Genomic DNA, 20,555 nt, shown 5'->3' with positions numbered 1-20,555 from the left:
ACAGGTTATAATATTGATGCGTGAAATGAAACGTGAAGGTCAACCATGTTCTGATAGAGGAGACTAGACTGTGTGTGATGTTACCAAAGGAATAGCAAGGCCCTCCTCACAGCTCCCAGGACGTTTTCTTCTAGCCTCCCTATTGGGATTCTGGTAGCCTACATTCTCCTCCTCAAGGTCGACAGCAGTGGCAAACTAAATTACTTGTCCTGTTTTGTGGCGTTGGCGTCAGATCAACAACAACTTGGCTAAAATGATGAGTGCAGCATTCTGAAGGGAGGTGCTTTTGTCCTGACCCTCTATAGTGTCATGTTTGCAAGGCAAGTAGCCACCATAAAAAGAGCTGAAATCAAACACACTGTATTAAATTCTGCACGTGTAATCACTTGCAAAAAAATAAATATAGTAAAAAATCAATAACCTCTGCTTTTAAAGCAGCGCATTATATCACTATTCTCTGGACTTACACTTCTGCTGTGAGAGATCACACAAGGAGAACATGTAAAACACGCCTCCTGCTGGCCATTTAGGGTAAAACTGAAAAGAGAAGTGAAGCAAACAGCAACAGGGTTATATGCCAAAGACAGGGTTAGGTTTACTTGTATTAGTATGTATTTGTAATTGTAAGGACTTTATCTTTTGGACAGTAATAACACAAAGACCATTACATCACAACTATGATGATTAAACGACTGACAAACATTTAACAAAGTATTTCATTTGATTTTTTTAAGCATATCTTTTTAACTTTGTGCATGCTCTTATTTGTATTTGTATTTATTCAGTGTGTTTATGTTGCACTTTTTCACCGTATCAAGTTCCTAGTTTGTGAACTGTGTTCACAGACTATGGCAATAAAAGTCTTCTGATTCTGATTCTGATTCTGAAAATGGCCTGAAATATTATATAGAGTCATGAAACACGCACTTTTTGGACATAATACAGTGCCCTGTATTTCCACTCAGAATGGCTACAAAAGGCTGTAATGTTTGTTGCAAACTTTCTAATATGAATACTATTAAATCAATAATAATGTTTCTTTTGTAATGTCTGTATACAGAAGAGGGCACCAAGGGCAACTTTAGAGCAACAAACATGTTAATGTATGTTCTTGAAAATTAGAGCGCAAAATGTATAACACACCTTGAAGATAGTCAAACATTATTTTTGAGAAGTGAAGAACTGAAGTGGATATGGGAGCTGTCACTATAATGAGGACTCCTCTCCCAAGTGCCTTTTGTTTCTTTAGGTTGACAGACAAAATGAATATTTAACAGGAAGAAGAATCCTGGAGACCATCAGCTTGCAATGAAAGAAACAAACCTCTGTACCTTCAGAGAGAAATACCACTGTTTGTCACATTTTCAAATTGGAAACACTTGCATTTCTAATTCGTAGAGGTAAGTTTGAATTTTAATATACTTTATTATCTTAATTTTGTACAGTGAGCTTTGCATAGTTGATCAAGTAATAAGTGTTAATTAAAACATATGGGCCATAAAGTAAAGTCAATTATGTGTGCGGTCAGAACCATGGAGACTGAACAAAGACTGATCCTGGTGATTAACACAATGAAGTCTGAAATCAGAAAACTACAGTTGGAGAATCTGGGCCTGAGGAGAAGAGCAGGGACACATCTCAGAAAGAATGCATCAGCCTCCTTTATGGCAACTAAATGCAAAGGTATATTTAGGCCTATGCCTTGTATAAATTTGACTTAAAAAATATGGGAAAGCCTTTATAGCAGGGGTCTCAAACTCAAATTAGCTGGGGGCCACAGGAGGTAGAGTCTGGGTGAAGCTGGGCCGCATCAGTTATTCCACAAAAAAACGTCATTGCTGTTTTCAACATACATGAGGAAATATGCCAATTCTTGTGGAGTTTGTGGATATACATCATTATTTGTTGAATCTTTTGTGACAGGAGTACACAGCGCGAGTGACAAGTATGTTTGGGGTTTACTGATTTGGCGGTACCTTCAACACGCAACATTGTAATACCACACTAACATTAAACTTTCATATTGTCCTGTGGGCCACAAAATATCGTCTCGCGGGCCACAATTGGCACCCGGGACGTGAGTTTGAGATTCCTGCTTTATAGAAAAGTATTACTGCATTATACATAGCTTTTTGCTTTTTCCTTACATTGCAGGGAGTGTGGTGATGACAGTGAGAAGATATGTGGTCTTCCAACCCCTGCCCTGCACCTGGACAACAGAAAAAATACAAAAAATAAGATAAAATACAAAAAAATTAAAAAATATATATATATAAACTCAAGTGGATTTGTTGGAGCACCGTTTAACTAAGTAAAATTAATAACTCATTACACGTTAACTTTATGTAAAAGTTCGAAATAGAAACTAGAAAAACTAGAAACTCTAGTGCACAAAATGTCAACAGAATTATCAAATGTTTAACCGGTTTAGCTGTTTTTCTCGTTTCAGTGTATGAATTGTTAGCACATCTCGTAAAAAAAAAAAGCTATGACTATGACTAAGAAGTCTCGCATATGACGAACATTATGACTCTTGCTAGCTTGTACCTGTGGCATGCACCTGTCCGTTGGCCTGTGAACTCTCGCGAGATTACGGCCTTGCGCAGTGGAACCATGCCCATCCGCCATCACCGCCGCTCCAGCTAGCATAAGCAGACTAGCCACAAACCAGAAAGCTCAAATCGAGTGACAACAACAACATTGCACAGCGACCTAATTCCCACAGGGGAGGTTGTCGAGTGTCTTGCCTCAGTCCTGGCGTGAATAACACACTAGAAAACGGTTTTAATGTAGTCTTCAAGCTAATTTGGAAGCGTTACTTTAAAAACTAATCATGTCCAACCTAAAAGGCGGCACCAAGAAAGACACCAAGATGAGGATACGAGCGTTTCCTGTGAGTATTTAGTGTATCTGTGCAGAGTTAAAGATCATATTTGTGGAAGAGTAACAGTAATTTAATATTGAATGCTAGCAAGTGTCCCAGCTAGCATCTCCAACGGGGAAAAAAACAACAGTTAACTTCCTTTCCAAGCTATTTTTTTAAACATGCGGGGATTGTGACACATTTGGGCTTCATAGTGTGAAGATGGCACTGTGTTTCGTCATCTAGATTACAGATGTTATGTTAAATACTTCAAATACGGTCGTGGGTAGGATATTGGATGAAGCTTGGTTAACATTAGCAGGCCCGAAAGGCTAGCTCACTTGACAAGATAAGTTGCTCCCTCCACTGCTCTATGGCAACGCAAAAGCGTCTTTGTTTTTTGCGGTAGCTGACACGTATAAGTCAGTGTAACGCTGCATAAAACTGCCATGTACAAACTCTGACATTTGTCATTGTAGTTGTTGGTGTAGCAGCAGCAGCTGTCAACTTGCTATAAATGTACGAGTGTATATCACGTTTCTGTTGTGAATGTAGACTCCAGAAGTATGAAACGATGACAAAAGTGTGTCTGTGTGTGACAGAGTTCATTTGACCTTGCTGAATGTACTAATCTTCCTTCCTTGTAGCGTTTTATGATCAGACTGCTATCATAGTTGCATAATATAACAACAATTGTTACAAAAGACTTATTCGATTAGGTTTCTTGGTATGTTGTGGTGATGTGTGAGGATGCAAGATTTTTTTCCCCCTAGTCACTAAAAATGATCAGTTTCAACATTTGTTTTCGTTTACTTCCTGGCGGTGTCACCTAAAATTGAAAGCCACCAATTAAGATTTTGTACTTGGTTGGGTATTATAACAGGATTGTTTGTATTTATCAACACTACAACCTACTTTAAAAAATCTTCTACTCCTTAGATGACCATGGATGAGAAGTATGTGAACAACATATGGGACCTTCTCAAAAATGCCATCCAGGAGATCCAGCGGAAGAACAACAGTGGGCTGAGTTTTGAGGAGCTGTACAGGAATGCCTACACCATGGTTCTCCACAAACATGGGGAAAAGCTCTACACTGGTTTACGTGAGGTTGTAACTGAACATCTCATCACCAAAGTAAGTAGACCTTAATAATAATAGTATTAGTAATAGTAAAGATATTTAATCTGGCTTTACCATATATTTATCTGTGTACTTTTTAGGTTAGGGAGGATGTGCTTAACTCTTTAAATAATAATTTTCTGCAAACACTGAATCAAGCTTGGAATGACCATCAAACTGCAATGGTTATGATCAGAGACATTCTGATGTATATGGTAGGTGACACTGTGCAGTAAGCATTTTAAGACAAACTAATTATATATTGTTCTGCTGAAAAATGTTTGAAGGATGTTGTTGTTAAAATATTTGTGTAAAAGTATTTTAGCATTCTCTTTGGTTGTAGTCATTGCTTAAAAAAAATGCCAAAAAACTTCCTACTTGAACTGTATCACGTATAACAAAGAGTCTATTTCTTTTCTTGTTTGAGTAATGGCGAAAATAAACTGTTTTTGTTTCAAAGTTTTCTTGCAATGTCTTCAAGAATATTGTTACTAATGTCTGTTGTCTTTTTTTTCTTCTTTAATTCAGGACCGTGTTTATGTTCAACAAAATAATGTGGAGAATGTCTACAACCTGGGCCTGATCATTTTCCGAGATCAGGTTGTGCGCTATGGCTGCATTCGAGACCATCTTCAACAGACGTTACTGGACATGATTGCACGTGAGAGGAAGGGAGAAGTCGTTGACAGGTCGTCCATTCTAATCTAGTTCAAATATTGTTCTGACTTAATACATGTTGCACAGGTATGTTAAATAAATGTTTGTGTTACTTTGTAGAGGTGCCATTAGGAATGCTTGTCAGATGTTGATGATCCTTGGTTTGGATGGAAGAACGGTATACGAGGAGGACTTTGAAGGCCCATTCTTAGATATGTCTGCTGAGTTCTTTCAGGTGAGACCTCAGAACCTACTGTTTTCCTTCTGCTTTTCTAAAATATCTATGCAAACTAAAATATTAAAATGTGTACAACTAGATGGAGAGCCAAAAGTTCTTGGCTGAAAACAGTGCCAGTGTGTACATAAAGAAAGTTGAGGCCAGAATAAATGAGGAGATTGAGCGGGTTATGCATTGCTTGGACAAGTCCACAGAGGAACCCATTGTCAAAGTGGTTGAACGAGAGCTCATTTCAAAACACATGAAAACCATTGTGGAAATGGAAAACTCTGGGCTTGTACATATGCTCAAAAATGGGAAGACGGAAGGTAATTTAAGCATTTGGAATGAAAATAATAACAAAATTGATCTCAACAAACTAATGTGATTATACAATAATTTTTTCACTTAATTTGGAAATGTTTTCTTCGTTTTAGACTTGGCGTGCATGTACAAGTTATTCAGCCGTGTGCCAAATGGTCTGAAAACAATGTGTGAGTGTATGAGTGCTTACTTAAGAGAGCAAGGCAAAGCACTTGTGTCGGAAGAAGGAGAAGGCAAGAACCCTGTGGACTATATCCAGGTACAATACAATACTTCTTTGAGCAGAATTTCTGTTAGCTGTAAATGTTGAACTTAACTTTAAAAATATGTTTTGCATCTAACAGGGTTTGTTAGATCTGAAGACAAGGTTTGACCGCTTCCTCCTCGAGTCCTTCAACAACGACAGACTCTTCAAACAAACAATTGCTGGAGATTTTGAGTATTTCCTCAACCTTAACTCTCGCTCACCAGAGTATTTATCCCTTTTTATTGATGACAAGCTCAAGAAGGGAGTCAAAGGGGTATGTTATCATCTAATAAATTCCAAACTTGTGGTTATTTTGTATAAGAATTTGCATCTGATATACTTCTTTCCTGTGTAGCTGACAGAACAGGAGGTGGAGTCGATTCTTGACAAAGCCATGGTGTTGTTTAGGTTCATGCAAGAAAAAGATGTGTTTGAACGGTACTACAAGCAGCATCTTGGCCGGAGGCTTTTGAGCAACAAGAGTGTGTCAGACGATTCTGAAAAAAATATGATTTCTAAGCTCAAGGTGAATGCTTTACAATATATTGTCTAAATAACATTTTTTTCCTCATCTGAACTCAATTTGTTTCTTATCTTACAGACAGAATGTGGCTGTCAGTTCACCTCAAAACTGGAAGGAATGTTCCGAGACATGAGCATTTCAAACACTACGATGGATGAATTCAGGCAGCACATTCAGACCACATCGGTAAGATGAAGGACTAAGCTAAAACTAACCAATCAACACATGTAAATAATGTGAATTAACATTATTCAGGCATCTCTGAGTGGAGTGGACCTTATAGTAAGAGTTCTCACGACTGGATATTGGCCGACTCAGTCAGCAACTCCCAAATGCAACATCCCCCCTGCTCCCAGACATGCCTTTGAAGTCTTTAGAAGGTGAGGCTTTGATTTAATCTAATCTATAAGTGAACTAGAGGCTTCATCTGGGGCATTCTGTGTTATAGGTTTTACCTCGCTAAGCACAGTGGTCGACAGCTCACACTGCAGCATCACATGGGTGGCGCAGACCTAAATGCAACATTCTATGGTGTGGTTAAAAAGGTAGAGCTCTAGTTTATTTACAAGCATTTGGGAAAGGATTTGCTCTTATATTGAGTTAGATGAGCCTTAATTTTGCTTTTGAAACACATCACAGGAGGATGGTTCTGAGGTGGGCGTTGGCGGCGCTCAGGTCACAGGCTCTAACACCCGCAAGCACATACTGCAAGTCTCCACCTTCCAGATGACGATCCTTATGCTTTTTAATAACAGAGAAAAGTGCACATTTGAGGTGAATGCAGAGTCTACAAGCTAATGCAGACTTCTGCATAAAAAGTAGTTACACTATCTTACTCTCTTGTTAACAGGAAATCCAACAGGAAACTGATATCCCAGAGCGAGAGTTGGTGCGAGCGTTACAATCTTTAGCCTGTGGAAAGCCCACGCAGAGAATTCTCACCAAGGAGCCCAAGTCCAAGGAGATTGAAAATGGCCACGTGTTTACAGTTAATGATCAGTTTACGTCCAAGCTACACAGAGTCAAAATTCAAACAGGTCTGTATTCATATCAATTTCAACATTTCAAGATAATAACATTAATTTTCATAAGCATTTATTTTTTGTTTTAGTTGCTGCTAAACAAGGAGAATCTGATCCTGAGCGGAAAGAAACTCGACAAAAAGTGGATGATGACAGAAAACATGAAATTGAAGCTGCCATAGTCCGAATTATGAAGTCGCGGAAGAAGATGCAACATAATGTTTTGGTGGCAGAGGTAGAAATGAATTTGATAGTTATTTGAATTTTTGGTTGAGTTATTTTCTTGTTTGTAACTGTTTTGTGTGTGGTTGTGTTAACAGGTGACTCAGCAGCTTCGGGCCCGTTTCCTCCCCAGTCCTGTGGTTATAAAAAAGCGTATTGAAGGACTAATAGAAAGAGAATACTTGGCAAGAACACCAGAGGATCGTAAAGTATACACCTATGTTGCATAGAGACACTTTTACTGATAAAAGGAGGTAAGAGACTGGAAATGGAATTTGTTTTATTTGGACTGCTGTTTTTCATCGACTGGAAGGTTACTTTTGAAGACAAACGCTGACGTCAACTTTTAAACACCGCAAAGACACTTGAATGGGGAATAAACTGCACATAAAAATCTCCCAATGATTTTTAATTTGGTCTTCCCTGTGAATTTCTTCAAGCTTTTCACTGTTTTACCCTGATAGAGAAGTTACTGACAAATCCTTGGGGAAAAATGTGAATGCACCACATATTTTTTTTTGTTCCCGTAATAATAAATACAATTAAAACAGCAACTGTGGATTGTTTCAAAACAAAAATATGTACTTTGATTTTTTTTTCCCACATGCTTCAATAGCCCTTGTAACTTAATGCTTTTTGCATAATTTCCCCTACATCTGTTATTGATAAGACCTTTGGTCAAATCTGGATAGCACAGCAGTTTGTTCTTCCGCTCCACAGTAAGATGGCCCTGGGTTTGTCTCCCAGCCAGCGAGAAGAGTTTGCATGTTCTCTGAGAATTTTCATTTTAAACAATGGCGATTTCTAAGATGAAAACTGGTAAACTTGGTCTTCAAGTTTTCTGACACTAGTGTGATATCTTTTTACTTTTTACCAGTAGTGACCCAACGGCTCTTTTTTTTTTTGCTAATGCCTCTGTAACATTGGGCACGTCTGCCATTAAAACAAGTATTTGACATCCTATCCCAAGTTCCATACAAAAAGGGCCCTACCAGGTTAATTCAGTCCAAATCAATGAACAAAGCAGTAATCGCAGAAGCCTTTCTAAAGTAAATATTTATTTAGGTCTGAAGTATACATCTTCATATATTTTATTAGACAGTATATATATTATATATATTATTATGACCCATATTAAGTTAATGGCAACTATTTGAAATTAAATATCAAAAGCTTACCAAGGCTTATGAATTCAAACAAATTGAGGATTGGTAAAATCAGTGGAATTCGGGAGTACATCTGGTCTTTTTGATTGTATGGCGTTGGCCAGTGCTTCCAATTGTCCCATGAAACACTGAATATCCTCAGAAGAGCTGTGAGTCCAAGCCACAGGCAAGTGTACAGGGACGGGTATACGATCTACAAGACAGTGTAAAGAATAAATAGATCCATTTGTAGAAAACATGTGTAAGTAATCTACAGAAGGTGTCTGGTCACCTTGAAAGAACAACCCACTACGAGTTCTTGAAGTAGCTCGACACAAAGCCAGCCAAACTACAGTGTCAGCTCCCTGCTCCACAGTGCGCAGCCTCCCCTCCATCATCTTGTGAAACTTCGGCATTGAAGTAGACACGGCTAGTGACCACAAACAGTTATACTTTTCACAGATGTTTTCAAACCACACTCTTTATTTCTGACGGTACCTGGAGTATCCACCCAGCCAGGATGCATCACAGAGAAGTGTATGGCAGGGTGAGCTTTGGCCCACTGCCTTGTTAGCACCACCTGCTGTCTCTGGAAGCAAAATAACAACACAGTTTAGCTCATGATGAGTGCAGTTACATGCAAATGGCAGCATCAGAATATACTTTTACCTTATTTTGGGCATAGACCATTACTCCATCAAAGTAACGGTTCTCTGACTGCAAGTCATCAGTTTTGAGTTTTTGAACAAGCATACCGCCTGAGGACACCGTGATCTAACAATTGTGGAGAAGCGGAGCCACAAATGAATACACAACGGTGCCATTGTGTTGCACTGCACATGATTGTTTCTGTGTCTGACCATACCACCCTTGGATCCCTGCTCTTCTGTAGAAGGGGTATGAGGGTCCGAGTGAGCACGTACACCGCTGAAGACAGAGATCACAATCATGACACTAGTCGGACACTGGACATTTGAACGGTCTTAACTCTCACCCATCGTGTTGGTGGCAAAACTCTTCTCCAGTCCATCAGCATTCAGCTCTCTCTTGTACAACATACATCCTGCATTGTTTATCTGCCAATGAACAGCACAAATATTTAGTTTGGTACAGGTAACAGTTCTAGGTATGATAATGACATACTCACTAAAACATTTAGGGCTGTATATTGCTTTCTAAACACTTCTGCAAACTCCCACACTTTTCGTGTCTCTGACAGGTCTACAATGTGGACATGCACCTCCTGTAAATACATTTGAATACATTTTGGGGGATTTTTAAAAGCTTTAGAGAGTGCTTTCATTTTGATGTGTTATCTAAAGTTACTGTGAGTTAGACACTGTGTGGGCTGCTTCAGACCCAGTTCACACTCACTGAGTTTCCAGACTCCCTGATGATCTCAGCTCTGGCCTCCTCAGCTTTATCTGGGTCCCTGCACACCATGTGTACAGTCCCACCTGACCAATAACAAAGTACAAACAATATGTTTTTATACTCTTGTAAATTCTAAGCTTTTTATTTGAGTACCTTTCTTTGCTATTGCCATGGCAGTCACTCTCCCAATACCACTGTTGGCGCCTGTGATCATAAAGGATCTTCCCACAACTGATACGTCCAAATCATGTGGATCAAAATGTCTTGATGCAGTCTCATATCCCTCTCTTTAAAACAAAACAGTTTATTATTAAATGGAAAATTAGAAGACGGAAACACATTTACAGTATACACCTTATTGTTCATTCTTCTTTGTTTCAGCACTAAAATCAGATTATTCAAATATCAATGCCAAGTGTTAACCTAATACAACTGTCAAAAGACCTTTAATGTTGCGCTACTGTATTAGTACATTACATTTCTACACAAATCCTACCTTGTATAATGTCATAAATTATTTAGATTGTTTTATTAAAGGGTTATTTTCCATAGTCCTGTTAGAATTTAGCTGAGTAGCCTAGTAAAAAAGTAAATTAATAATGTACTGACCTTGTGTAGTGCTGAATGCCATTGAGAAACCACACAGTATTGCGGAAAAGAGACATTAAAGCCTCGTTTAAGACACTAGCAGCAAAAGTCTGGACAGGCTCTGGACGGATGAGCAGACTGTCAAAGAAAGAAAACAGGAATGCGCCTCAGTGCTGCCCTCTACTTGTGACAAACAGAACACCCATACCACTGCTGGGATCTCTTTCATTATTGTGTTTTCTCACTGTAGTCCTGTGTGTGTCTTATACATGCTTCTAAGTGCAAAGTATGTGGAATTATCTGGCAGTAATGGAAAGTAAAAATGCCAGGCGGAGGTGCGTTTGATGGTGCGCTTCCTGTCTGCACTGTGCCGCCGCGGGAGGGCGGAGTTTATGAACTTTCACACCGAGCGGAGGCGACGACGGACAGATATGTGTTCTGTTGGCTCATTCGACCCTTTGTGAGGGTTTTAACTTCTTATTCGTCATTCTTTTGTCTCAAGTTTGTGTTTTAATTTCTCTGCGCCAACATGGTAAGTGTTTTCAGATAATCTTTTCACTTCCTGTGCGCAGCGCGCGGTCATTCACCTGTTGCACCTGTTGACAGGTAGCTTACATAAAGCTAAAATACATTTATCCACAGTTAGATTTAATTATACATGGGTCTATTTGTATTTATTAGAATGTTGGAGTGTGACGATTACTCTGAAGTTTCATGTTTCGCCTCAATTGTGGTGAAGCCTGATCCCGCGGGTAGAAGCTGATGTTTCCTTAATCCCAGACAAACAGGTTTCGTCTCTTTCGTCTCTTTCCGGGTTGTAGTCTTCATGGCTCTGGTGGTTTTGAAGCCAACTGACCTGGAGTAACATGAATAATGAGCAGTACATTGTGTCACTGTGGGGCCTGTGTCTGTGGCTCTGCACATCTGAGTTTGTTCTGCTGGAAAAACCTGAAGTGATGATCTGTCCTGTCATAACACAGGAGCATCCTTCAGAAATGTTATTCAGCAGCAAAACACTTTTTAAACTGAAGGATTTAAAAAGTGAAATTGTTTCCCATAATGTTTTTTAAGACCCACTTATCCCAGCTTTAATTTATTTTAAAATACACAAACCTTCTCTACTGTTTCTAAAAGTAACCCATGTTGAAGAATCATCGGATGTGGCTGTCACCTCTTAAACTAAACCACTGAAGGAAGGATTTGCTTTGCACTGTATGAAATCCTGTCTGTCATAACTAATATTGAAACATCTGTAAACCATTCTGTGTCAGTGTTTGGTGCTGTGTTGGCTCTATTTCTTTTTGCCTTTCTGACTTGTTGCCAGTTTAACCTTTTTGTTTGCTGCTGCTCACGAGGTCATTTTAGTTACTCTTTAATGCACATCGAACCCGTTTAACATCAGCGTGGGGTTGTGTGCCTGCAGAGTCGGTTAATAACAGACTTAATATTAACGTAATAATACCTGTACATTGCAAATTACCACAGTTGACTTTTTGTCTGTTGTGATAGATGCGTTTCCTGCTCCTCTTCAGCCGCCAAGGGAAGCTTCGTCTCCAGAAATGGTACACACCTCTGACGGAGCGAGAGAAGAAAAAAATAATCAGAGATATGACTACCATGGTGTTGGCACGGCAACCACGATCATGTAACTTCCTACACTGGAAAGACTTGAAAATTATTTATAAGAGGCAGGTCATCTCTAATTTGAACTTTGTATTTATGCTCTCAATGTACCAGATTGGTGCTTAGATATGAAATGTCTTTTTCTGAAGGTACGCCAGCTTGTATTTCTGCTTGGGTGTGGAAAGCCAAGAGAATGAGCTGTTGGCTCTGGAGGTCATCCATCGATATGTGGAGCTGCTCGACAAATACTTCGGCAATGTATTACACTTTTTAATATTTTTGTAATATAAGAACAATTAAATTTGATTATTAACAGTTAACTATGGTTTTGTCACAATGGGCAAAGCAACAAAATCATGCTGCCTAAAACTGGCCCCTAAAAAAAATGTCTAAATGCTAAAATTGCCTTCTCTCAGGTGTGTGAGCTGGACATTATCTTTAACTTTGAGAAAGCCTATTTTATCCTCGACGAATTTCTAATGGGTGGAGAAGTACAGGAAACTTCCAAACAGACCATAAATCGGTGCATTGAAAACTCTGATATGTTACAAGAGGTGAGTAATACAAGGCTTGGGTGGTGGTGTGTTTGTTAAACCAAAGCCAAAATGGTTGGGACACTTTAAAATGTGCTTTTAAACAGATGACAAAGAATTGCAATTGATAAATCTGTCTGCTAAAGTCAGGTGGGCTGACTAAGTTAAGCCCTTTTGAGAAAAAATGTTGTATGTAGGTATTTTACTTTTGGGTAGGGCTATACAATAAATCAAAAAATGTAACTATTATTACAATTACTAAATGTGAAAATCAATCTAATCAATCTTTTGTGAATAATATGGCTTCACGTATCAGTTATGACCCAAGTGACCTCATGTTTTTATGCTTCATAAAGAACCCAGTAATGCATCTGCCCTTGTAGGAGACATAAAGCAGCAGGGTTGTCTTACAGAATGGGCATGGCTCTATACCAACTGTACTGTGGACTCTTTTGCAATTACTTCATTGAAACTTGCACACAATTACATCATTATTGCACATTTTAAAGTGTCCAAACATTTTGAAGTTTGGGGACATCTTTTGATGAAATAGTTTGTAGCTGACTGAAAATAAGGGCTGTGGGGCTCGTCCTGATCCCATCAGCTGCCTTATTGACTAGTTTGACTTTGTGTGTGGCATGTAAACATCGTAGCAAACAAGTGGCGTAATGAGATCAATTAACAATGGTGCTGTTCACTCCCTGGTGTTTGTGTCTTCGCCTCGTAGCTAAGTGGTTTGTAGTTGTTGTTTTGTCTCTTTGCTTTGTCTTCCCGGTGCATCTCTCTCTCCCTCTGCTGAAGTTGTAATAAACGAGCGAGAGACAGATTTCACCTTTGGCTCATATTTGTAGATTTAGCGCTCCTTATACGTAGCGTGTCTGTACGTGTGTGTGTGGTACAGTATAGCTTATCAAACTGGGTGTTGCTTGTTTTGTGGCTTGTTGTGAATAAGGCTCTTTAACGCTTAGAGCTGGGATACGTATTGTGCAGCGTAGCCTGGTATTCATTTTGACCATTATCGCTTCAGGATGACAACAATGAGTGGTATGAGGTGGAGCTGTTTGGATGACCGTGAATATGGACAGAAAGGTTAGATGCTCTGCTTGTGTCAGTGTGTGTTAGTTTTCTCAGCAGGTGGGGCATGTGGTGACTCTGAATATTTATTATCAATATATCAATCAACATGTCAACTATTGATCATCTTTCTGTGTTTTCTCTGTCCTTTTTCTCAGACCATGGAGGAGTATATGAGCAAGCCTGCGTTCTGACCGGGGACCCATGGACCTTACTATAAAAAGTTTAAATGCATTGTTAAAAAAATATATTTGGAATGGAAATTATTTTTAACAAGGAATTATGATTGTTTGCATATTCTGCCTTTTTTTTTCAAGATAATAATGTAATTGTTTTTATACAGAACAGAGTGCACAGTTTAGAATGTGTTTGATCAGGGAAATTCAGGCTATTTATAAAGATGTAATGCATTTATTAAACCACTACACTATGAGAGAGATAGAAATCATCGCACATCATAAGGTTTGTTGTTTTTGTAAGGATAATTATGCACATTTTTTTTTAAATATAGAGGAAAAATATTCATAGCTGAAGTGTAAGTGAAGTGTGAGGTGTTCAGTTTGCTAGCTTTGGCGTGAGGATTTTCTAAAGTGCAATTTGAAATGTAGCTCTAAATTTAAGTCATGTATTTTGTTATTATGTCATTTGTTACTCCTATTCTTGGGTCTGCCATTCAACCCGGACTTGCCGTTGCTTTGCTGTACGAGTTTTAATAAGGCAACTGAACCCAGCAAGGAGAAAAATAATACCGCTGATGCTTTATTCTTCTGTGATTCAATACACATTATTGAACATGTACAAAATGGTTTAAAAATGAGCGTACAGAGCACAACCACTGTTAGGCCAACATGATGCAGTATGAAAGGGTTGGAAGGCAGGCGACGGTCTCATAATAAAACTCAGATATTCAGAACACTTATTTCACTAACCCTGAATTAGACATTTGTTCTCTGCTCCACATCTTTTCATCTCAAGGTACTTTGTCGTACTCCTCGACATCTCTATAGGTGGAATAGCTATAGCTTCAATTTGAAAGGCCCAGGCAGCATTTTACTGAATACATAATCTCGACAAACATGAAAAATATTATTGTTACTCTGTGGATTATACTTGAAAATATAGGCCAGTTTTCTGTTTACAAACACCATATATGTAAACAAACAACATCACAAACGTCACTTTGGGTTTCATATACATTGGTGTTTAGATTTGGCAATGACAGGCACAGACCAAACTAGCTGTATTCTATAGATTGTACCTTTAAATCTCGTATGATCTCTCCAGAACATTCCTGCAGCAAGTATAGGGACTTTGATATATTTATATATTTTACAAAGTTAAAATTGCTATAGTTCTTTTTCAATAGGGTAGATATAATACCAGCTAAACTTAGAATAGAAATCTGTAAACTAGATCACATCCACCAAACTTATTTTAAGACAGTATAAATACTAAAATCTTAAACACGTGCGTCTGATCTCCAAACCTTAAATCTACATTCCTGCCACCACTTTCTCCTTATTCTCGCCCTCTTCGTTGGTGGTTTGAGGAGCCTGTGTCTTGCCAGATGCTGCGTCCTTTTGCATTTCTGTAGGGTTTACATTTTCAGTAGCTATGACTTCGGTCTCCCTTTTGGCCACTGGTCTCTTCTCGTTTTGATCCAAGTAGTCCTTCATGGCCTTCTCGTAAAGCTCATAAGGGAACTGTCCTTTGAGCTGCGCCTGGGTGTCCCTCTTGCTGATGGTGTTGGGGTATTCTGTGAGGATTTTGGCTGCGAGGTACGTGGTCACCTCATCTTCCACATCGTCGTCTTCATCATCTGTGTCGGTTTGACGTTTGAGTGGCATTTTGTTAAGCTCAGAAAGGAACAGATTCTCTCTGCGTCCAGAGGGGGCTGGGATTCTGACTGGCCCTGAGCTCAAAGGTGGAAGTGAAGCGATCCTGTCTGAAGACGGAGAGGTTTTCATGGGGCGCTGGATCACTGGGTACTCGTTACTGATGGTCTCCACTCCGATGATGTCTAAGAAGTCCTCTCTATCCATATCCTCTGGCTGTGTCTTGCTCTTCACTGGCAGCCTGCGGCTGAAGTATCTGATTTTGGGGGTTTGCCCGGTGGTGGTGGAGAAGCGGGTGGATCCCTGGGGTTCACGGTGCAGCTTCCGGAGCTCCTCTGTGAGTAACATGTCGATGAGGTCCTGTGGTGGGACATGGAGCTTCAGGGAGAGCTCCAGCAGCTCTTTGACTGTGCGTGGATCCACAATAGAGGGACGGATCAACCTCTTTTTCTGCTCTCCTTCTACATCTCTCTTTTTCTGTGACTGGTCGCTCATCTCCAACACTTTGAGCAGGTAGTAGTCCACTAATTTAGTATCATCATCGGCCTCCTCCTGATCCTGGTTGGCCCTGCGCTGAACCTCCTCCTCCTCACTGTCTGGTTCTGCGGCTCTGTCCACCTCCTCATGACTTTTATTCACCATCTCCTCAGTCTCCTCCCTCTCCTCCACAGGGACCCACTCCTCTCCTCCAGCTACATCCTCATAGGCTTGACTTCTCAGGCTCAGTATGTCCTCGTCTTGGTCTTCGTCCTCTCTTTGCACGGTCCTCTTCTGCACAATGGGCATGCGCCCCAGTTCATCAAAGATGGATCTCAGGTTGGCGAGGCTTTGAGGAGTGTACTGCTCATCTAAGTCCTCTGTGGCCCGTTTAGAGGCGTCAGTATTCTCCTCATCCTCAAACATTAAGGGGTATTTCTTGTGCGCCCGGGGTGTGTTGCTGTAGTCAACAGGTGCGCTCTCGGGCGTCTCCGTGTCTTTAGTGCGGTGCCGGTGCGCACGCCGGTCGTTCCTGGATGTTGGCGGGCTGCTCCTCGGTTCCCCCTGCAGAGAGCGGAGCAGGGCTTTCATGAGCTGCTCAGCGGTGATGTCCTGTCTCTGGAGTGTGCCCGGTGCGGCTTCATCCTGCTGCTGCTGGGTGGCCAGCTGAAGCAGGACACGAAACTTCTCCACTTCATCATAATCCGCAGGCTCCCCGCGACCCTCGTTCCGTTGTTTGAGGTTCTCGATGTACTGCAAGGCTTTCATCATATCTGGGGATGGCTGAACATCACCGTCTCCTCCTCGCAGCCTGTAGTGGCGGGGGAGAGACGCAGCCTGCGCCGCGCTCACGCACAGCAAGACAGAGAGCAGGAGCGCCGCTCCCCCCGTGGGCAACTTGTGGTGGAAATGCAGCATTATAGGCTTTTGACTACCTGTAAACACAAACAAACAGCGTTACTAACAGTGACTAGGCCCATAAAACGCCTCTCTGATAATTTTATAGTCTACATACAAAGACAATGTTATGAATCGTTTCTGCGGTTAAAGGTGTTTCTGATTCAGTAAAAGATGATGATCCATAGAGTCCAAATAAAGGAAAAAATACATGTACTTTCGTGTCCAACAAAGATGATACACGTGTCCATATTGTGGTCGCTACATCAGACTTGAAACCAAATCAAACCTTTGGTTTCTTTTCGTGCCTGAGCGTCTGTTTTGACGCGGTCTGTGCCCTGAGCTTTTCACGCGTTCATTCAGCCATGGATGAGTCACCCGCAGGTTGTTACTGGCAACAGCAGCATCCTCCATCCTTCTCCAGCACGACCAAATGTACAAAACAGATCATTTACGATATTTATCTAAACAGTCGGTTTCCTGTGTCCGCGGTGATTGTTCTTAGTGTCTAACATCGTTCAATGTTCTGTTAGAATGTAGGATTTGGATTGGCCTAGATCATGAATTACTTTAATTACATATCCTAATTAACAATATAAGCTCTGAAATGTGTGTTAATATTTGTCTTACCTTTGGCAATGGAAGTCAGACAGTAGTGAAGGTGTATGGCATCTCCTCTGGTGCGGGTCTGTTTTCAGCACTTGGACAGCTCCCTCGTTATAAGAGGCGACACCTGACCACCGCGTCATCACAGCGCACGTACGCACGAGCCTCGCGCAAGAGGCGGAGAGGAGGAGGAGAGATCCATATAAATGATTCAGGTCTGTGATACGGTATGCTAAAACGCACGGCTGTTTTTAAAAATAGCTCTGCGTGTCAGTTTCTCAGCGCAGTGCTATTGGCTGGAAAGATCTTTTAATAAGTATCCAGGTAGTGGATGTATAGGACTGAATACAGGCTGTGTGCTGTGACGTCAGTGCTGTCTTGTCAATGTTCTTCGGCTTATAATAACAAAAAATAATGCTCATGTTTGCCATTAAGTCCATGGGCATGTCAGAGATGCAGGATATATGGTAAACGGTGAGAATTTACTGCAATAAAGCATAACATTTGAGCAAAACACCAAATTCAGGCAAAATAATTCTCAAACAGAAATGTGTTTTTACTTTCCCCCTTTCTTCCCATTATATCCAGGAAACACCCAGTAATTCTAAAGCCAGGTCACATTCAGGTAACACTTTTCAGCACCTCTTTATCCCAAAACCTGCTTTTTAACCATCCCTGAACCAACCATCACGAGCCATAAAGAGTTAAAAAACCTCCAGCGATGACTCACAGGCTTAAACCACCGCGGAGTTGCTGTCGCAGTTCAGCAAACCCTCTCTTTCTCATTGGCAGAGACGGTAAACAAGTCGCTGTCTGCTGCACTCGGGCCGATGATGGACTGATGTGGAGAAACACAAGACCTCGACCCGATGAAGAGGAGGGGAGCGCAGCTTGACGGGTAGAAAGTGACACAAGAAAGACATTTGCCACTATGAATCCTATCAAGCGTATGCATCCCCAAACAGCCTGAATAAGATCCCCCCCTCCATTGACTGTAAGTGCTCTTCCAGTTAAACCCTCTTCCTCTTTCACTGTTTAATTGCATCCACTGGTTCCACGGTATGATCTTTCTGTTCTACCACACCCAGTTTTATGCTTGATTCAGAACAAGTGAGTTTCTCTTTATATAGAAGTCACCTACAGGTCTAATACTTCCTTTTATTAACTATTATCACAGGGGTTCATTCAAAAAAACAGTATAGTAACCCACAACCGCTGCAAAACACAACACATCACTGCACTATCCATCAGTTGAAGGTTACGTTCACATCTGGCATAATGGGATACACTTGTTTCCCGCTATCAGTCGGTGCTTTATCGCTATGGAAACTGCTGAATCGCATACAAATAATGCCTCATTGATCTGGCGTACATCAGATCTGTCACTATGCAACCGTGTATCGAGGGTGTGGTCTGTAGAAAAATGGAAAATATCTCCAGACCAGATATTGTTTCTCCTCTAGGTTTGATTTTTCTAAACTAAAAGCAAATCCTACATATTTACCATCGGCTTTCCATGCATGATTCACACCTCCTGCACCGTGCCCAGTTGCTGATGAATATGCAAAACTAATTAGTGCTCATTAATTACAAGAATCTGTCAAATATGGCTGTCAAAGTAAGCCACGTTTATCAGATGCGAGGAGAAATAACTGGTAAAATGTTCAGTGTTGTGGGATTTGGATGCATGCAGTCTGTTCTAAACAAAAAAAAAAAAACAAATCCCTGTTGGTTTTTGTGGAAGATGCGCTCGCTAACTTTCCAAATTCTCTCAAGGGTCTGTGTTTTGCTGTGTATATGTGCAGCCGTCCGCACGCTCTCACTCCAAACCACGTACTGCTCTGTCCTCTGCAGCAAAGAGCAAATGATAGTAATTAGTTTAAGGATCTTCAGTGCCAGTTTCATTGTCTTTACTTCCTGGTTCACATTACTCAATTAAAGCCTGCTGCTAACGACGTAAGTGGACTAATTGACACAAAGTACAACAGCTTTTCCTACTGCCACTGTGTATTTGTGAGCCTGTGTGAGAATACTGATGAACAGCAACAAACTCAAGAGTCTCAAGAAATGGGACCATCTAAGTCTGTTCATTAAAAACAGAAAAGGTTCACGGTGAAGGGCACGTTGGCTTCTCCCATTACAGTCAGAATTAACAACTGAGCCTATTGAAATCCAGCTTTTTTTTATATTTACCCTATATATTTATTATTATACTTTATATTTTTACTCAAGGGAAATGGGTACGCTGCATTTGACCCATCTCTTAACCAGTGCTGCAGGGAAAACCGGACGCAAAAGTATAGAAAATCAGATACTCTTCAATAACAGAACCAGTATCGAAAGAAGATACTCAGTTTAACAAGCATCGATACTGCAAAAAACCCATAAACATGACAAAATTTGACCTAAAATTACATTCTTTTGTGTTAAGTGCTTTTTACATCATTGTGGTATCAAAACTGGTATCGAGTTCTGAGGCTTTTCCTTAGTATCGAAAATGAGTTTGGGATTTTAATATTGTGACAACATAAGGGACCCAATGGCTATGGTTATGATACTTAGCTTTTATAATCCAATTTGAATGCTCAATTTAAAGCGGTTGTTCAGACTATATTGTACCTTGAATCTTCTGTGCTTTAAATGTTTGAATAGAGATCACTTGTATTTATCTGACATTTCATTATTTTGAGGATGCTTTACCTGGGTGCCTGATTATCCATCGTAGAGTCTGGGGAGTTCAAAGATACAGACTCGGTGTAAGGTTTAACAGAGTTTATTACAAACAAAGAGGACGTGAATGCTGGTTGGAGGAGCAGGTCGTAAGAAGCTGGGTCGGAGGCTGAGGTGCTCGAACCGGTCGTAGGAAGCTGGGTCGGAGGCTGAGGTGCAAAGTGGGTACAACAAACAGAATCTGGTGAACACTGAGCCGAGCAGAAACTGTACCACGGAGATTACACTGACAATCTGGCAGCGTGTAGTAGGATCCTTGGTCCCTTTGTACTCCGGAGGTGGAGGTTTGATTGCTGATCGGCTGCAGGTGGGTAGTGTGTAGTGTGTAGTGGGTGGTGCCAAAGTCTCCTCCCAGTTCCGGGCACAGAAGGGAGGAGGGAAGACGGCGCAGAAAACACAGACAAACTGGGATCTTGACATTATCTTACTGAACTAAACATCAACATCAACTTAGCAACGGCATAGCAACCAAGTGT

General features: G+C 40.6%; 4 protein-coding genes across 5 annotated transcripts; 2 read left to right on the top strand and 2 right to left on the bottom strand.

Annotated features, from left to right (window-relative positions):
• Positions 1-2,554: 2,554 nt before the first annotated feature.
• On the top strand, positions 2,555-7,595 carry LOC117384971 (cullin-3-like). Its single transcript, XM_033982162.2, has 16 exons — positions 2,555-2,893; positions 3,803-4,000; positions 4,087-4,200; positions 4,514-4,674; positions 4,763-4,877; positions 4,960-5,188; positions 5,297-5,442; positions 5,528-5,704; positions 5,786-5,956; positions 6,032-6,139; positions 6,209-6,333; positions 6,402-6,498; positions 6,593-6,727; positions 6,804-6,990; positions 7,065-7,210; positions 7,296-7,595. Exons 1-16 carry the CDS (start codon positions 2,834-2,836, stop codon positions 7,425-7,427), a joined length of 2,301 nt encoding a protein of 766 aa, XP_033838053.1. The 5' UTR covers positions 2,555-2,833; the 3' UTR covers positions 7,428-7,595.
• Positions 7,596-8,386: 791 nt separating this feature from the next.
• On the bottom strand, positions 8,387-10,393 carry LOC117385294 (dehydrogenase/reductase SDR family member 12-like). Its single transcript, XM_033982590.2, has 10 exons — positions 10,326-10,393; positions 9,870-10,003; positions 9,717-9,799; positions 9,490-9,585; positions 9,337-9,418; positions 9,208-9,269; positions 9,012-9,116; positions 8,841-8,931; positions 8,635-8,772; positions 8,387-8,556 (listed from the first exon to the last, which is right to left on the bottom strand). Exons 1-10 carry the CDS (start codon positions 10,379-10,381, stop codon positions 8,390-8,392), a joined length of 1,014 nt encoding a protein of 337 aa, XP_033838481.1. The 5' UTR covers positions 10,382-10,393; the 3' UTR covers positions 8,387-8,389.
• Positions 10,394-10,667: 274 nt separating this feature from the next.
• On the top strand, positions 10,668-14,453 carry ap1s3b (adaptor related protein complex 1 subunit sigma 3b). Of its 2 annotated transcripts, XM_033982379.2 has the most exons (6): positions 10,668-10,836; positions 11,814-11,992; positions 12,077-12,185; positions 12,344-12,481; positions 13,488-13,549; positions 13,693-14,453. In XM_033982379.2, the coding sequence occupies exons 1-5, from the start codon at positions 10,834-10,836 to the stop codon at positions 13,527-13,529; spliced, it is 471 nt and encodes a 156-aa protein (XP_033838270.1). In that variant the 5' UTR covers positions 10,668-10,833; the 3' UTR covers positions 13,530-13,549; positions 13,693-14,453. The 2 variants fall into 2 exon arrangements, with proteins under 2 accessions (XP_033838270.1, XP_033838271.1); XM_033982380.2 differs by lacking the exon at positions 13,488-13,549 and having other exon boundaries at positions 10,670-10,836.
• On the bottom strand, positions 14,270-17,450 carry scg2b (secretogranin II b). The gene is made up of 2 exons (XM_033982378.2): positions 17,374-17,450; positions 14,270-16,781 (listed from the first exon to the last, which is right to left on the bottom strand). The coding sequence occupies exon 2, from the start codon at positions 16,762-16,764 to the stop codon at positions 15,028-15,030; it is 1,737 nt and encodes a 578-aa protein (XP_033838269.1). The 5' UTR covers positions 16,765-16,781; positions 17,374-17,450; the 3' UTR covers positions 14,270-15,027.
• Positions 17,451-20,555: the final 3,105 nt, after the last annotated feature.

The sequence above is a fragment of the Periophthalmus magnuspinnatus genome, chromosome 17 (assembly GCF_009829125.3).
Source record: "Periophthalmus magnuspinnatus isolate fPerMag1 chromosome 17, fPerMag1.2.pri, whole genome shotgun sequence".
In the NCBI taxonomy this organism is placed as follows: domain Eukaryota; kingdom Metazoa; phylum Chordata; class Actinopteri; order Gobiiformes; family Gobiidae; genus Periophthalmus; species Periophthalmus magnuspinnatus.
This window is presented reverse-complemented; position numbering and strand designations above follow the sequence as displayed.

What these genes read in the sequence shown, in the direction of transcription:
- LOC117384971 (XM_033982162.2), top strand. Translation starts at nt 2,834, where the DNA reads ATGTCCAACCTAAAAGGCGGCACCAAGAAAGACACCAAGATGAGGATA. An exon ending in CTGAACATCTCATCACCAAA is followed by an intron (nt 4,001 to 4,086) that starts GTAAGTAGACCT and finishes TGTACTTTTTAG; the next exon opens with GTTAGGGAGGATGTGCTTAA. An exon ending in AGCACATTCAGACCACATCG is followed by an intron (nt 6,140 to 6,208) that starts GTAAGATGAAGG and finishes AACATTATTCAG; the next exon opens with GCATCTCTGAGTGGAGTGGA.
- LOC117385294 (XM_033982590.2), bottom strand. Translation starts at nt 10,381, where the DNA reads ATGTCTCTTTTCCGCAATACTGTGTGGTTTCTCAATGGCATTCAGCAC. An exon ending in TCAGGGAGTCTGGAAACTCA is followed by an intron (nt 9,586 to 9,716) that starts GTGAGTGTGAAC and finishes ATGTATTTACAG; the next exon opens with GAGGTGCATGTCCACATTGT. An exon ending in AGAGCAGGGATCCAAGGGTG is followed by an intron (nt 9,117 to 9,207) that starts GTATGGTCAGAC and finishes CACAATTGTTAG; the next exon opens with ATCACGGTGTCCTCAGGCGG.
- ap1s3b (XM_033982379.2), top strand. An exon ending in TTGAAAATTATTTATAAGAG is followed by an intron (nt 11,993 to 12,076) that starts GCAGGTCATCTC and finishes CTTTTTCTGAAG; the next exon opens with GTACGCCAGCTTGTATTTCT. An exon ending in ACTCTGATATGTTACAAGAG is followed by an intron (nt 12,482 to 13,487) that starts GTGAGTAATACA and finishes TTATCGCTTCAG; the next exon opens with GATGACAACAATGAGTGGTA.
- scg2b (XM_033982378.2), bottom strand. Translation starts at nt 16,764, where the DNA reads ATGCTGCATTTCCACCACAAGTTGCCCACGGGGGGAGCGGCGCTCCTG.